We start from the raw sequence: 13,932 nt of genomic DNA on the forward strand, positions 1-13,932 counted from the left end.
AGATATGCTGGCACATCTGCACCGTCACACATCTGCTCCTGTGTACGCTTCTTTACTTTGGGTATGCTATGGCAAACTATATGTGTTACATGATTTTCTATAACAAAACTTATCTTGCTTGAGATGCCAAGCATTCTATAACTTTAATGTTCTGCTTAGTTGCATTCACACTGATACTGTAATCGGATTACAGAACACTGATGGCACTTGTTTTCCTTTTATCTACCGGCAGGAGGTCTGTAGGCTTAATGTTTTCTAACCAGATAGTCCACAGCAGTGTTTTCATGGTGCCAGTTACTGTAGAATCAGTTCATTCCTGAGAAATCTTTTAGACAAGATTAATATAAATATCACAATAGAATCCAGCAAGGTAATCACACAGAGCTGTGCAGAGACAATGCAATGCTATAGTGCTCATGAAGTCACAGGGTAACTCAAAGTGTCATTCACACCAATTGTTTTATTTGGGTCTTTGAATACCCAAAGGCAAGCCAAAGAATTGGAAAAAAAACATACACACACACACAACATGGAAAAATTGGCTTAAGGCTAGATATTTTCTTCAAAAGAATCTCCATGGAGAATAAAAAATCAGGAAAAAAAATCTCAAAGCATTTTTAAAAGTATGAAATATTGCATAAAATAAATTTTCATTTTATGTTGGGCTAACTACCTGAGAGGTCAGAGCATGATTTAGCTTAATCATCTTTTTACATAGATATGAAAATAATGATTATTGCTTTACAAATGACTATGTAGTTCCTTCTGTATGATCTAAGTTCAATTGTGGCTAACAATCTTGAATGATGGGCATACTAAAGAGACAAAAGAACAAACCGACATACAGTCGTTTGTTTCTGCTTTCCAGCTTCTTCACATGTGATGTGTGCCCTTAGCAGATGGGTTAGCCAATCTTTGATGCTACAGTACATATGCACACATGAGTATGCGAATATACAATATACATATATATGTGTGTGTATTCTCTTTGAAAAGCATTTATTTTTATTTTATTTTATGTGAATGGGTATCTTGCCTGCACATATGTCTGCACATCACTTGCATGCCTGCAGCCTTCAGGGACCAAAAGAGGGCATTGGATGCCCTGCAACTGGGCATACAGGTGGTTGTGAAACACCTTGTGGATGCTGGAGATCAAACCCAAGTCCTTTGAAAACACAGCCATTTGTCTAGGTCATATATGTGTTCCCATCATTTCAAATCAAAACAATTTCATACCATTTTTTTTTCTGTGTAGTTATTTTCTTGCTTTGAGCCTAGTAGCATATTTGTTTTGAAATATGGCATTTGGCATTTTTTTTATGTATACAAAGGACTCTTCCTTGAGCACAAAAACCAGAAAACCTATAACATCTAATATAATTTTGATAAATCCATTTGCGGCTTTATTTAAACTGAAGATCTATATGATTTTTATGGACACTGTCCCATTGAAGAATATGTTTATAGCAGAAGTAATTAAAAATTAGTTCCCTCTCTATGACTTTTTGTTTGCAGCGACAGTAATGAGGGTGTGCAGCCCAGGCTCCCTTTCTCTGGCCCCTTGTTGTCCCCTCAGAGCAGAACCTCAGCACAGCCTTCCGTCTTCTATCTCTTTATAGTGAAAGCCACTGCTTTCCCATTCTTGGGGGAGTTCTGCTTCCTAAGGTGTGGGGTAGAGAGACACAGTGGAGGACAGGCTTGCCCACAAGCAGACGAAGGCTGGTCACTGTGCACCAACTCTGTAATTATTATTGTACTGCCACACGCTGTCTGTTAAGACTTAGTTCACATATTTTATTTAATTGATTTTCTTTCACATGTTTTTATGCAAAATGTGTCCACTCTCCTCATGAAGATTTCTAGGCACTGATCAATTGTAAACCTTTGAGGATTTTCCTTTCATTGCCACGATAAACTGAGTTACTGCTATTTTAATAACATGTTTGGTTGTGTTTCCTCTATGTGTTGTATTCTTGTGTATTCTACTGTGCACTAGTTTGGTCTTTGTTGTGTGATAACAGCATGACCATCTTAAGGGAGAAAAATGGTCTTTTCTAAGCCATAGTTTGCCACTAAGGGAAGTCAGGTCAGGAAGGCAAGTTGCTCAAGGGCTCACTCTCTGGCTCTGTCCCTTATACAGCACAGACGTACCTGCTGGGCTGAAAGCTAAGCAGAGTGGGATGGGCCCGCTTAAAACAATCATCACTCAAGGCAAATCCACATCTAATGGAGGAAATTTTGAGTTTGCTTCCCTCTTCCCAAGTGTCTGTAAGTGGTGCAAAGTTGACAATAAAAACTAACCAGGACATGGAGGGAATCAACCGGAAGCCATACATTAAAGCCATACATTAAAGACATGTGAGGGTGGAGAAGGTTCCTAGTAAGTGTTCAGAGAGCAACTATATGAGACTTAGGGCTCATGGGACAGGATTGATAATTTAGAGGAAAAGGTGGCTTGTGTCCTGTGATAGCAAAAAGTAGAGGAAGGACTGGACATCCAATAAACATCCAGAACACAGACACACCAAAAATTACGCATTCAGAGATAGATTAAAGGGAATCCAGGTGCAAAAATAAAATAAGAAAACATGGCTTTTTCACAAATGAAGTAGTGTTTCTTTAAATTATTTAAGAGCATCTTTAAAGTTTTTTTTTTTTTTTTTTACTTTATACAACTAAATCAGATGAAAGAAAAGCCCTTGTTTAGCAAGTCTGGAAGTGATGAAGTACTTTTCTCTCAGTCTCATTATATTTGCCCTTTCCATTTGTAAAAGAAAGAACTTTGCTTATAACTAGGAATGATAAATCTTAAAGTAGCATAGTTAATTTTCTTATCAGTGCCTCTGATAAAGTATTTATTTATTTATTTATTTATTATTTACTTATTGCTTTTGAAATTATTTTTATTTTTAATTTCTTTGTGTGTGTGTGTGTGTGTGTGTGTGTGTGTGTGTGTGTGTGTGTGTGTCAGAGAAGTCCCAAGGGTGAGGGACAGGGCAGACATAAAAGTACTAAAGACTATATAAAAAACATTATATTTATTGATGTAGTCGGTTCTGAGCTTGTCATGTCCTGTTGTGCCACTAGCTTGTTAAGGGCCTCTGTAGTACCCCTAAGCCATCTCTTCCAGTGTCTCCAAGTCTATCTTTGGCCAGTTGATTGTTCTCTGAGGCTATCCAAGGAAACTAGACTCCCAACTCAGAGGAGGGGCATGGCAATCTTACACAGTAAATCTTATGCTCTTGCCCCTCGGAAACTATTGTTCCTCTGGATCCTATAATTTCAACATCCTATTGGAACAATTGCTACTTTGTTGACTGGACTGTGCAGAAAATATTGTCATTGGGAGTTGGTTATAAGTTACTAGTGGTCTTATTCAGAGAGAAAATAAGGTTGGACTCAGGGATGTCACTCTTTTCCGTTATCTTTCTTTCTTAGGTTTGGAGACAGGAGTTGAAAAGAAAGAAGGGGAAATGTAGAAATATATAGGGATGATAGGACAAAAAGTGGATTATCGAATTTACTCCTCAATTTAAGGCCTTAATTGTTATTCACAAGGTTATTTTTAATTCATTTGTATAGATTTTTATATGTCAATACAAAATAAGTTTAATTTGGATACATTGGTATAGAATTCAAATTTAAGATTATTCTTCACACACATTATATTTTTTCTACTCCAATATCAGGTACTGCACATATACAACTCAATTATAATACAAGGTTTACTTCCAATACTTTGAAAATGCTATTGCAGGCTGTCTAGGAAAATATTTGTTTTTTTAAAACAATTTAAAAGACAAAAAGATAAGACACCCAGGCAACACCCACCAGCAATCTGTGTTTCTTGATGCCACTGTGATGATCAAATATATAGAGCAATGGAAAATATAGAAAAACAGAGAAATGTATGCCCTGTGGACAGAGGTGCAACTGGAGACGAGATTGCAGTAACAAGAGATGGTTGAAGTCAACATGCTGTCATGTTCAGTAGTGTAGGTAGGGTTGTGTACAACAGCTTGGCGCTTATGCAGATACAGACTGAGCCCCAGAACATGCTGCCTGGCTGCTGCGGGATCACCCTGGATCTCAGCAACATTGGAGGCCCAAGATAAGGAAAAGTTAGTTCACTTTGGGGATTGGACTTCCTCAAAGGACCACCATGATCTATGATGCTATTAGAGGCTGTGATGGAGTCTGTGGTTCAAGCTGCTGCCCCAGGTCATGATGAAGCCTAAGATTCATGTGGAGGTATGCAGTCTGTGCAGCTGCCTGATACCTTGGTGATATTCTCAGGCTTTGCTGCCTTGGGTGGGCATGTTGATGTGAGTAGCATATGTAGACACTTGAGGCCATGATGAGGCCTGAGGTCTGTAAAGCTGCCGAGGGCCGTGAGTGGATTGGGGGGGTCTAGATACAGACAGAGGATGTCTTGATATGTATAGCCCCTGTTATCACTGAATTCAATGCAGACATCTGTGGTCTGGGCTGCTGCTCTAAGCCATGTTGATGTCCGAGGGCCACAGTGAGCTGGCCCCCAACCCTCTGGTAGGGTCCTGGCAGAGATCCAGGCTAATCATCTCAACTACCTCCCAGGCACAGATCCAGGGCTTTGAGTTGGCTCACCCCAACACCAACCCTGACTATGAGTTGCTGAGGTGTGTAAAGGAGCCAGTCCTGCAGAACCCTAGCTGCACGATCTCCATGATTCTGGGCAACAGCAGGATATCTGAAAGAATTGTTGGTGAGGGTCTAGTATTGATGGGGTAGCAGAAACCAGAGGCCTTGAGCCTGAATAACAACTCATTGTAATAAACCTATGCTGTTGGGCAAAGAGGTATACTGTGTGACACACTGCAGTTTCCAATGCCACCACAAGGAATACATTTATGATGGAGAGGCAAGAGAGACTAAATATCTCTAGAAAAATATGAGTGGGGCTCTGAAGACTGTGGGGCACAGAGAAATATAGACTCCTAAAACAGATTAATAACTAGCTTACATTGAACCCCTACTCTGATCTACCTAATGGACAGGACATTCTCCACAGTTATATGGAGAGAGCGGACTGACTTTGACATGAACTCTGGTGCCTCATATTTGACCACATCCCCTTGGTGGGGAGGCCTAATGGCACTCAGAGAAAGGATAAGCAGGCTACCAAGATGAGACTTGATAGCCAATGACCATATAGTGGGGGAGGAGGTCCCTCTCAATCACAGACCTAGAGGAGGGGAATAGGGTGAAAGTTGGAAGGAGGAAGGAGTGAGAGGATACAAATTATGGGATAATAATTTAGTTCTAATCTGATAAATTAATAAAATTAAAATTAAAAAATAGAGGAATAGAAACTCTCCTAAATCATTTATAGAATGAACAACCTGAGTATATAAAGTAATTCTATTTGTTCTGCAGTTGACTTCTCTGCGGTTGCTAGTTTCTTGATAGCTATAGCCCTTTTGCTCCCTAAAGGTTCTTCCTGTACTTAACATGAACAGTATTCTCACCCAATGTCAATATGTTGTTATTGTTATTTAGAGACAGGTCTTTGTAATCGTCCTTGATGGCCTAAGGTTTACTACATAGACAAGGCTGGCCTCAAATTTGCGGTTATCCTCCTGTTCCTGCCTCCCAAGTGTCACTATGCCCACTCATCCCACTGCCTTGCCTATGGACATTTTCTCCTCATTTGGACTATGATGATTTCTTGTCTGGTGAAGAATGATGTGTTAGCATGCGGCCTTTGCCTTGGGTTTATTTTTAGTATGATTCTTGTTAATTTTCAGTGGGTTCTTCTTCAGGACTCTGCAATAAGTCTTCTTGTGTCATTCAGATAACTCTTTCAATGTTTCAAAACTCAGTTCAAGTCTATATTGAACATCTAAGCATGGGAAGGTTTTGTCACCATTGGGGAAACTGGTCTGCAGCAACTGCTACACAATTCACTTCACCCATGACAAGTGGTCTAATGTGGTTACAGATTATATATATATATATATATATATATATATATATATATATATATATATATATATGTATATGTATATATGTATATATGTATGTATATATATGTATATATATGTATATATACATATGTGTATATATATGTGTATATATATATACATATGTGTACACACACACACACACACACACACACACACACACACACACACACTTCTGGCTTTTTATGGGGGTGCTGGAGATCCCAGTTCAAGTTTTCTTGCTTGGAGAGAAAGTGCTTTAATAACTAAACCATCTCAGTCCCAAAGCTCTGAGCTTCATAAGAAACAAAGTACCCTCATTTCTTCTTAAGCACTTGTCTGTATCATCTACCACCAAAGGAGCCTTAGGGACTTTCTCAGAACAATGACCGTTAGCTACAACCACGGACAGGAAGGTCAGAGCTGGCAGGCAGAGAAGACAGCATATGGTTTGGGTTAACAGGTGACAACACTGCCAAATTTTGGTCAGTGCAAATGTGTCACATCATGTGCACATATTTCCAGAAGTAAACTGACATATCAGTGAGTCCTGCTACCTGGCACATGAAATTTGAACCACAACTATGCCAGGAGACTAAGATTAAGCACTAGTTTGGGACTCTAACTCAACATCAGCACAGTGCTGTCTATTCTTTTGTGCAAAATTGATGTGCATATACTCATAATATTTGGCTCAATAGAAGTCAAACAAAGCAGGAAAAGTGACACTTTTGTGAGATGACTTCCCAATTTTGGAAAAAAATTATACTAGTGGGTGAATCTATCCCATGGTTAGAAAAGGGGGAAGCCACAGCCTTGTGGCTCAACCTTTGGTTCCCACAGGAAAAGCTTAAAGAGAACAATATAAAAATTTTAAAAAAATGCTAATTTCCTTCATAGTAGATGATCTGGATACTTACTATATTTTTATGGACTCCCAAAACTATACAATAAATCAGTTGACAGCTCACACCAGGAGATGGATTTCACAGCCCTCCTAAATGTTTACCAACAGAGCTGGTCCAAATGGAAGCGGCCTCAGCAGTTTACCATCTCTTCTCTCTTGTGTATCATTACCTTGGACTAAAACTGTTAACAGGAGTCTTTGGTGAAAAGTCTCTTAAGAGACATGAGAAATAACCATTAAAAAAAAAAAAGATTTCAGTGTCAGATTCCATAAAGTAAAAGCAAAGAAATGGCTCACCTTGACATACAGTGGCTCTCTAAGATGGTCAATAAAAACACAAGCCTTTTCTTCCCACACAGGATTGAGATTCTTGTGGATAATTTTACTTCTAAAAACTTCCTTTCTTCCAATTTTAAACTTGACATATGGATCACTCGTGCCTGTTGAAGAGGTAGACACGATCTGCATTAGCCATGCCTTTCTATGGAAGCAACATAGCTGCTTGCTAAAAGGTCAGAGAGAATGAAAGGTAAAAAAGTTAATTGAGACCTATAACATATAAACAGAAAGGTATTTTCTCTAAGTATTGAGGTAAAATCAAACCATCACCATTTACCTTCTGAGCATAAGCCTTCAACCTTGTCCTGCCTTTTAGCAACACAATTTCTTTCATAGTGGCAGAGCTAACTGATTTCCAACCAGCAGTGTTTGAGGGCTCTCTTTTCCCTGTGCCCTCCCCAGCATGCGTTACTGTTTTGTTTTGTTTTGTTTTTATTTTAATTTATCTTTTTATTAAATATTTTTATGTTTTACATATACATTTATATTATTACACATATGTACAATAAACTACGTATAGCAAGAACCATGAAATAATCAGGAATTATATAAAAGTTACATTCATTGTGTTTTGCCTATTTGTATTTGGCAGCCTTGAAGAGAACATCTTTCCTATCTTGGTGCATTTAAAATTCTGAATGTAAACCAATATCTATCATATCTCATCATTATCAACTTAAAATGTCTATCTAGACCTAAAAACATCTTAATCCCTAAACACCTAAGCTTGATTGTAAAAGTAAACTATCTGGTCTTCAACGCCATCAGAGATTTGAGAAGGAATAAAATTAATTACCTGAGTATACTGGGGGTGCAGGTTAGCAGTTTCCCAAATGAAAAGTTGTTTTGTTTTCTTAATGATAGTCATTCAGGTTGTCGTAAGATAAGAGATCTCACCATAGTTTTTAATTTCTACTTCCCTAACTGCAATGGCTAAGGATGGTCAACAGTTTTTTCATACATTTACTTCTAGTTGCAGGTGAACTGTTGAGAATTTTTTATGTATTTCATTAGTGACCTTACTGATTGGATTGATTTTTGTTTGTTTGTGGTATTTGGGTTTTTTAAAGTTCTTTATATATTCTGGACAGCAGGCCTACTAGATGCTTAGCAGCAAAGATTTTCCTCCCATTTTGTAGCCTGTGTCTTCATTCATTTAATTGTTCCTCTGATATGAGCATTTTAACATCATGTAATGGCAATTGCCAGTCCTTGGTTTATTTTCTGAGCATGGAGGTTCCATGAAAACAAAGAAACAAAAAATAAAAATAGACAGTAGTGATATATCCTTGAGATAGAACTATATAATATAGAACTTACTGAGCATGTTTAAGGCCCCAGGCCCAGTCCCCAACATTAAAAATAGTAAATAAACAAAATCCTAAAATTAGAACTACCATAGGACCCAGGTACATAAGGACCTGGGCACATAAGATTTAACAGACTATAAGCAAACATACCACAGAGACATTTGCACATCTATGTTTACTGCAGCAATATTCACAGCAGCAAATGTATGGAATCAGTGACCACAAACAGAAGGATACATAGTGTATATATCCACAATGGAGTATTATTTAAATTTAAAATGAATAAAGCTATTCTATTTGTAGGAAATGGATACAAATGTACAGCATCATATTAAATAAAGTAAGCCAGAATCAGGAAAATAAAAATAATGTTTTCTCTTATGTGTAGATCCCATATTGTATATGGATGCATCAACTCATTTATTTGAAAATTACATTAAAGCAGAAATAAGACTGTCTATGGAAAGTAAGTGGGTTAGTGGGAGGGGTGAGGGCAGAGAAGGAATGAAGAGAGGTATGAAGGGTGACTATGTTCAGAGTACATGATGTACTTGATTGAAAATGTCTTTATGAAGCCTATTACCATGTACAATGGGTATAAATGTCAATATGAATAAAAATCAGCAGGATTGAACAATGGATATGTAAGCCTAAGTCCATCTATAAATCAGTTTAACTGACATTTATCTTTTTCTGTTATAAAAAGAGGATCAATAATATTGACGAATTTAACTAGTTTTAAAGACTCACACACTGTCAACATTTCACACTCATCTAAAACCTTGAAGGGAAGAGAGTCTCAAAGTTGGCTTCCTAGCATCCTCAGCGCCATATGTCATCATCCTGTGAACTTGCAGTTTTGAGCACCAGGAAGATATGAAGGTCTCGGGGGCTAGGGGGAAGAAATATTAGGGAATGATCTGGTTTGGATATAAATTATTGCCTCAGAGCTCAAGTGGTGAGGGCTTTGTCCCCAGCTAATGTCATTGCCAAGAGGTGGTTGAATCAGGAAGGTTCTAAGTCCACAAAGAATTAATGAAAGTGTGTGTGTGTGTGTGTGTGTGTGTGTGTGTGTCTGTGTCTCTGTGTGTGTGTGTGTCTGTGCCTGTGTGTGTGTGTGTGTGTCTGTGTCTCTGTGTGTGTGTGTGTCTGTGCCTGTGTGTGTGTGTGTGTGTGTGTGTGTGTCTGTGTGTGTGTGTCTGTGTCTCTGTGTGTGTGTGTGTCTGTGCCTGTGTGTGTGTGTGTGTGTGTGTCTGTGTCTCTGTGTGTGTGTGTATGTGTGTGTGTGTCTGTGTCTGTGTGTGTGTGTGTCTGTGCCTGTGTGTGTGTGTGTGTAGTATTAAAATCAGAGACGGCAAGTCAGTTATTTATTACATGCAACTAACTGGTTCTAAATGTTTGTGTGTTTTTTCCTACTGTGTCTACAGGAGAGAATGGTCTTTACATACTACATATATTATGATATTTCTTACTGGGGCAAGAGGCTGCCAATATGATCAATCTTAACTGTTTAGGCAGTTATTAAAGACTCACAGAGAATCAGTGACATCCTCGTGTAGGCTTTTAGTGTATGACAATCTCCATAATAAAGAAATAATTTTTTTACATCTTCCTTATGTTAAATTTCAGCTAAATTCTTCCTAGTTGGCCCAAATCAATGCTTCACTTGGTGTCTATAGACTATATGGCTTAAAGAAAAATAAAGTGTAAAACATCATCTAAGTGCTAAGCATTATGACTACAATGCTGGCCTCTTGAAGCTCCCTCCACATCTATTCTCAATGACGTACTCGCTAAAGCAACACACAAATGACTATGCTACATATAAGAACTGCCTTTTGACTTGTGCTTTCTTATTTCATCCCTTGGGGCTCTCTCCAAGCTTGTATAGCTGCACACATCTATAATCATTGGCATGCAGATATAAGAAGATCAGGAGTGAAAGGCATTCTGTGTTTATAACAAGTCAAAAGAGGCCTAAATTACATGAAACCTTTTAAAAGTTCTGCGTTTGACCCCCAAATATTATCATTTGTTTTGACAGTTTGACTTTTCCTACAGAAGTAAAATTATTTGTGAGTGTGAATATGATCTAGTATGTGGTATGATTTTAAATTCATTCCTTAGGGAAGTCAATGTAATAAAATGTTTTTGAAAAGTGGTTATGATGGCTCCTAACTACCTGCTGCGGTCCCACAGAGGTATGGGTGCTGCAGCACATATTTGTAGGACTATTAAAATCCACATACTCATTTTCACAGTTACACCCCAGAGCTTAAGCAAAGAGGTTAAAAGAAAAAAAACAATGCTGTGTGTTCATGACAGAGATATAGATATTCGTGTGAGAGAAGTTTGTATATAGTTAAATTCATCTGCTCGACTGAGGCTAACTATAGCAAAGTCAACCAAAAGATGTTCCAACAAAACGGATGTCAGCTCAAGTTCTATTGCAAAGTGTTAAAAGTGGACAGACTTTTAAGGTATTTATTTTATATTCGCATGTGTATATGTTTGTTTATGTCAGCATGTGTGATGTGTGTCTGTGTGTGTGTGATGCTGACGTAGGAACTTGTGTGTATGCATTCATGCGTTCAGGTCAGAGGACAACTTCCTGGTGGTGGTCTTTGCTTTCTACCTTGCTTGAGACAGGTAGGATTTTGTTGATGGGGTTGTTTGGTGATGGGTATGCCAAGATCCCTGGCCTGCAAGCTTCCCATAACTCTCCTGTGGCATCTGCCATTTCACCTTGGGGACACTGGGGTACAGCTGTGTGGTGCAGTGGGTTCTGTGGATATTAATCCATCTTCATACAGCAAGTGCTTCACCAACTGAGCATCTCCCTAGCCCTGCAGGTCTTTAGAGGAAGGGTCTTTGGGAGGTTAATCAGATAAGGGCAGAGAAGGACCAACTTTCAGGAAGGGCAGTTGTGGAAGTCTATGCTTCTGTACACAGTATCCATGGTGATAACTCCAGTTGTTGCTATGTATTTCACATGCACCAGGAAATATGGCCCTAACACTCTTCTCATCCTGACTAAACTGTATACGGCTTCGTTCTTATTGTAGATTTCTCACACCTTCTTTGTCACCAAGGGAAAGTTGCAATTCTTCATCTGCCTCCTTCAGATGCAATTTTTTTAAAAAATTTAGTGGGGTCGTGGTGGAAGGAGATGTGTTTGTGGAGGTCAGATGATCGTCCAGTAGATTTCATTCTTTCCCTCCACCTTGGTGTGTGTTCTGTGTCCAGTCACTAGGCTCGCATGACAAGCGCCTTTACCAGCTGAGCCATCCGGCTGGCCTGAGATGAACATTTTCTCATACTCTCTGGCAGGCTTAGCAATCCTGGAAAGCCTGTTTTAGGAACCTGAGTATCATGTCTTTGAAAAGTGATCAAGAAACATAGGGCCAACTGCCATGTGAAAAAGTGTTCAGCATCCTAACTATCAAGGAAATTAAAATGAAACTAACCTGGACATGGTTAAGAGTGGCTGTTATCAAAATGACCAAAGATAAGAACTGCTGGTGAGGATGTGGTCAAGGGAGCCTTTGTCCACTGTTGCATAATCTTTATGAAAAATAGTGTAGAGATGGCTGAAAATAAAAAACCCAATAACCTGCTTATTTTGCAATCATTTCACAGAGTTCAGCCCCTGAGAAACATCATTCAAAATGCATGTGTCGTGCCTTGTAGTTCCAGTATGGGGAAGGCATTGACTGGTAAATCCTGGGAGACTCACTCACCAACCAATTTAACCTCATTGCTCCCAAGGCCTGTCTCAAAAACAAAATTGGGGACAGCGAACCGTTGAGGAACAGCAACTGAAGTTGTCCTCCCAGTAGCCTACACACACACACACACACACACACACACACACACACACACACACACTGACCCAGAATCCCTCTGGTATGTATATCTACAAAGGAGATGAAATCCATTATGTTGAAAAAACATCCGCATCTCCATGTTCACTGCAGCTCCCCTCACAATAGTAATAGCCAAGATGGAAAAAAAAACAACCACAACTGATGACTATATAAAGAAAATCTAGTAGATATACCCAGCATAATACTATTCAGTAGCAAACCCCTATCATTCGTGACAGCACAGATGGAACTCAAGGTCATAATTTTAGGTGGAATAAGCCAGATACAGAAAGACAAACACCACATGTTCTACTTGTGTGAACTGAAAAAGTTGGTCATATGAAAGCTGAGTGTTATAAGCTGAATTTACCAGACATTAGGGATAGTAGTGGGATAGGGCATAAGAAAAGTCTGATCAGTGGGCACTACAGTCGAATTACATATGAGCAAGAAGTTCTGGAAGGCTACTTCATGGTAGGGTGAGGATAAATACTGCGGTGCTATCTGCTTCAAGTCAGAACAAAGGATTTTGAAGTTTTCACCATAAAGAAATGACGAATGGGGGTGTGAGAGATATCTCAGCAGTCTATGAGCACTCATTACTCTTGTTGGGGACCTGGGTTTGATTCTCAGCATCCACATTCACAACTCCAGTTTCAGGGGTTCAATGCCTCTGCTGACCTCTTCAGGCACAGACTGGTAGGTAAGTCCCTGGAGTCCACTGGCCAGCCAGAGGCACAATGAGAGACTGTGTCTCAAAAAACACGAGAACAGCACTTAAGGAACAATAGTATGTGTATACAGAAAAAAGCACTCATATACATAAAATTTCTTAAAATCTGAAAATATTGTAAAAAATGATAAATGTTTATAATAAACATACATATTCTCATTTTTATATAATGTGCTTATATATTAAGCATTTACAATCATCCTATTAATATATACATCTTGTTTTTTAAGTATTTTTAAAAATAAAAATTTAAAGCATAGGGTCTCTATCTCCCATTCTCTTGGAAAATAGAAACTCAACTTAAAGGAGTGCTGATCAGCAAAGACAGATGGTCTAATCACTTGGGCCAAATCTTCCTAAATGTTCTATGGCTTATTTTCACCTGCTCACTGGGGCATTAAAATTCTCCAGCCTTTTGTTTCATTGAAAATGAATTCATTTTGTTTGCCCTATTGTGGAAGTCTCAATCCTTTACTGCAATAATCTAGAATAAACATTCCTCTCTGTTTTTAAGAAACCTTTATGTATTTTCTCTCACCAAACAGCAGTGTGTTATAATTTACACAGGTTGCTCCAGATGGCCACAGACACTGGATTCCACTATTGGACACAAATCTTTGCCTGACTGTATAGGTGATATCTTTGCAATCCATTTCTCCATTTCTCTATGGTCATATTTTACTGCTGACTTGCACTGGGAAATGAATTTAAACAGACCTTGCCCTAATAGGGGTATGAAGTAGACCCAGGGGGATGACTCAGTCTCCTCTTGTGTTTTTACCATCACCATGAG

The 13,932-nt window shown here is 38.7% G+C and overlaps 1 protein-coding gene across 3 annotated transcripts in view; it reads right to left on the minus strand.

Annotated features, from left to right (window-relative positions):
* The window catches only part of Mctp1 (multiple C2 and transmembrane domain containing 1), a 587,757-nt gene that overhangs the window by 278,254 nt on the left and 295,571 nt on the right, over nucleotides 1–13,932 (minus strand). For all 3 annotated transcript variants that reach the window (XM_051172525.1, XM_051172527.1, XM_051172526.1), the window contains exon 3: nucleotides 7,189–7,331. In XM_051172525.1, coding sequence (XP_051028482.1) covers nucleotides 7,189–7,331 — 143 coding nt within the window. The remainder of the gene's footprint in view (nucleotides 1–7,188; nucleotides 7,332–13,932) is intronic.

The sequence above is a fragment of the Acomys russatus genome, chromosome 30 (assembly GCF_903995435.1).
Source record: "Acomys russatus chromosome 30, mAcoRus1.1, whole genome shotgun sequence".
In the NCBI taxonomy this organism is placed as follows: Eukaryota; Metazoa; Chordata; class Mammalia; order Rodentia; family Muridae; genus Acomys; species Acomys russatus.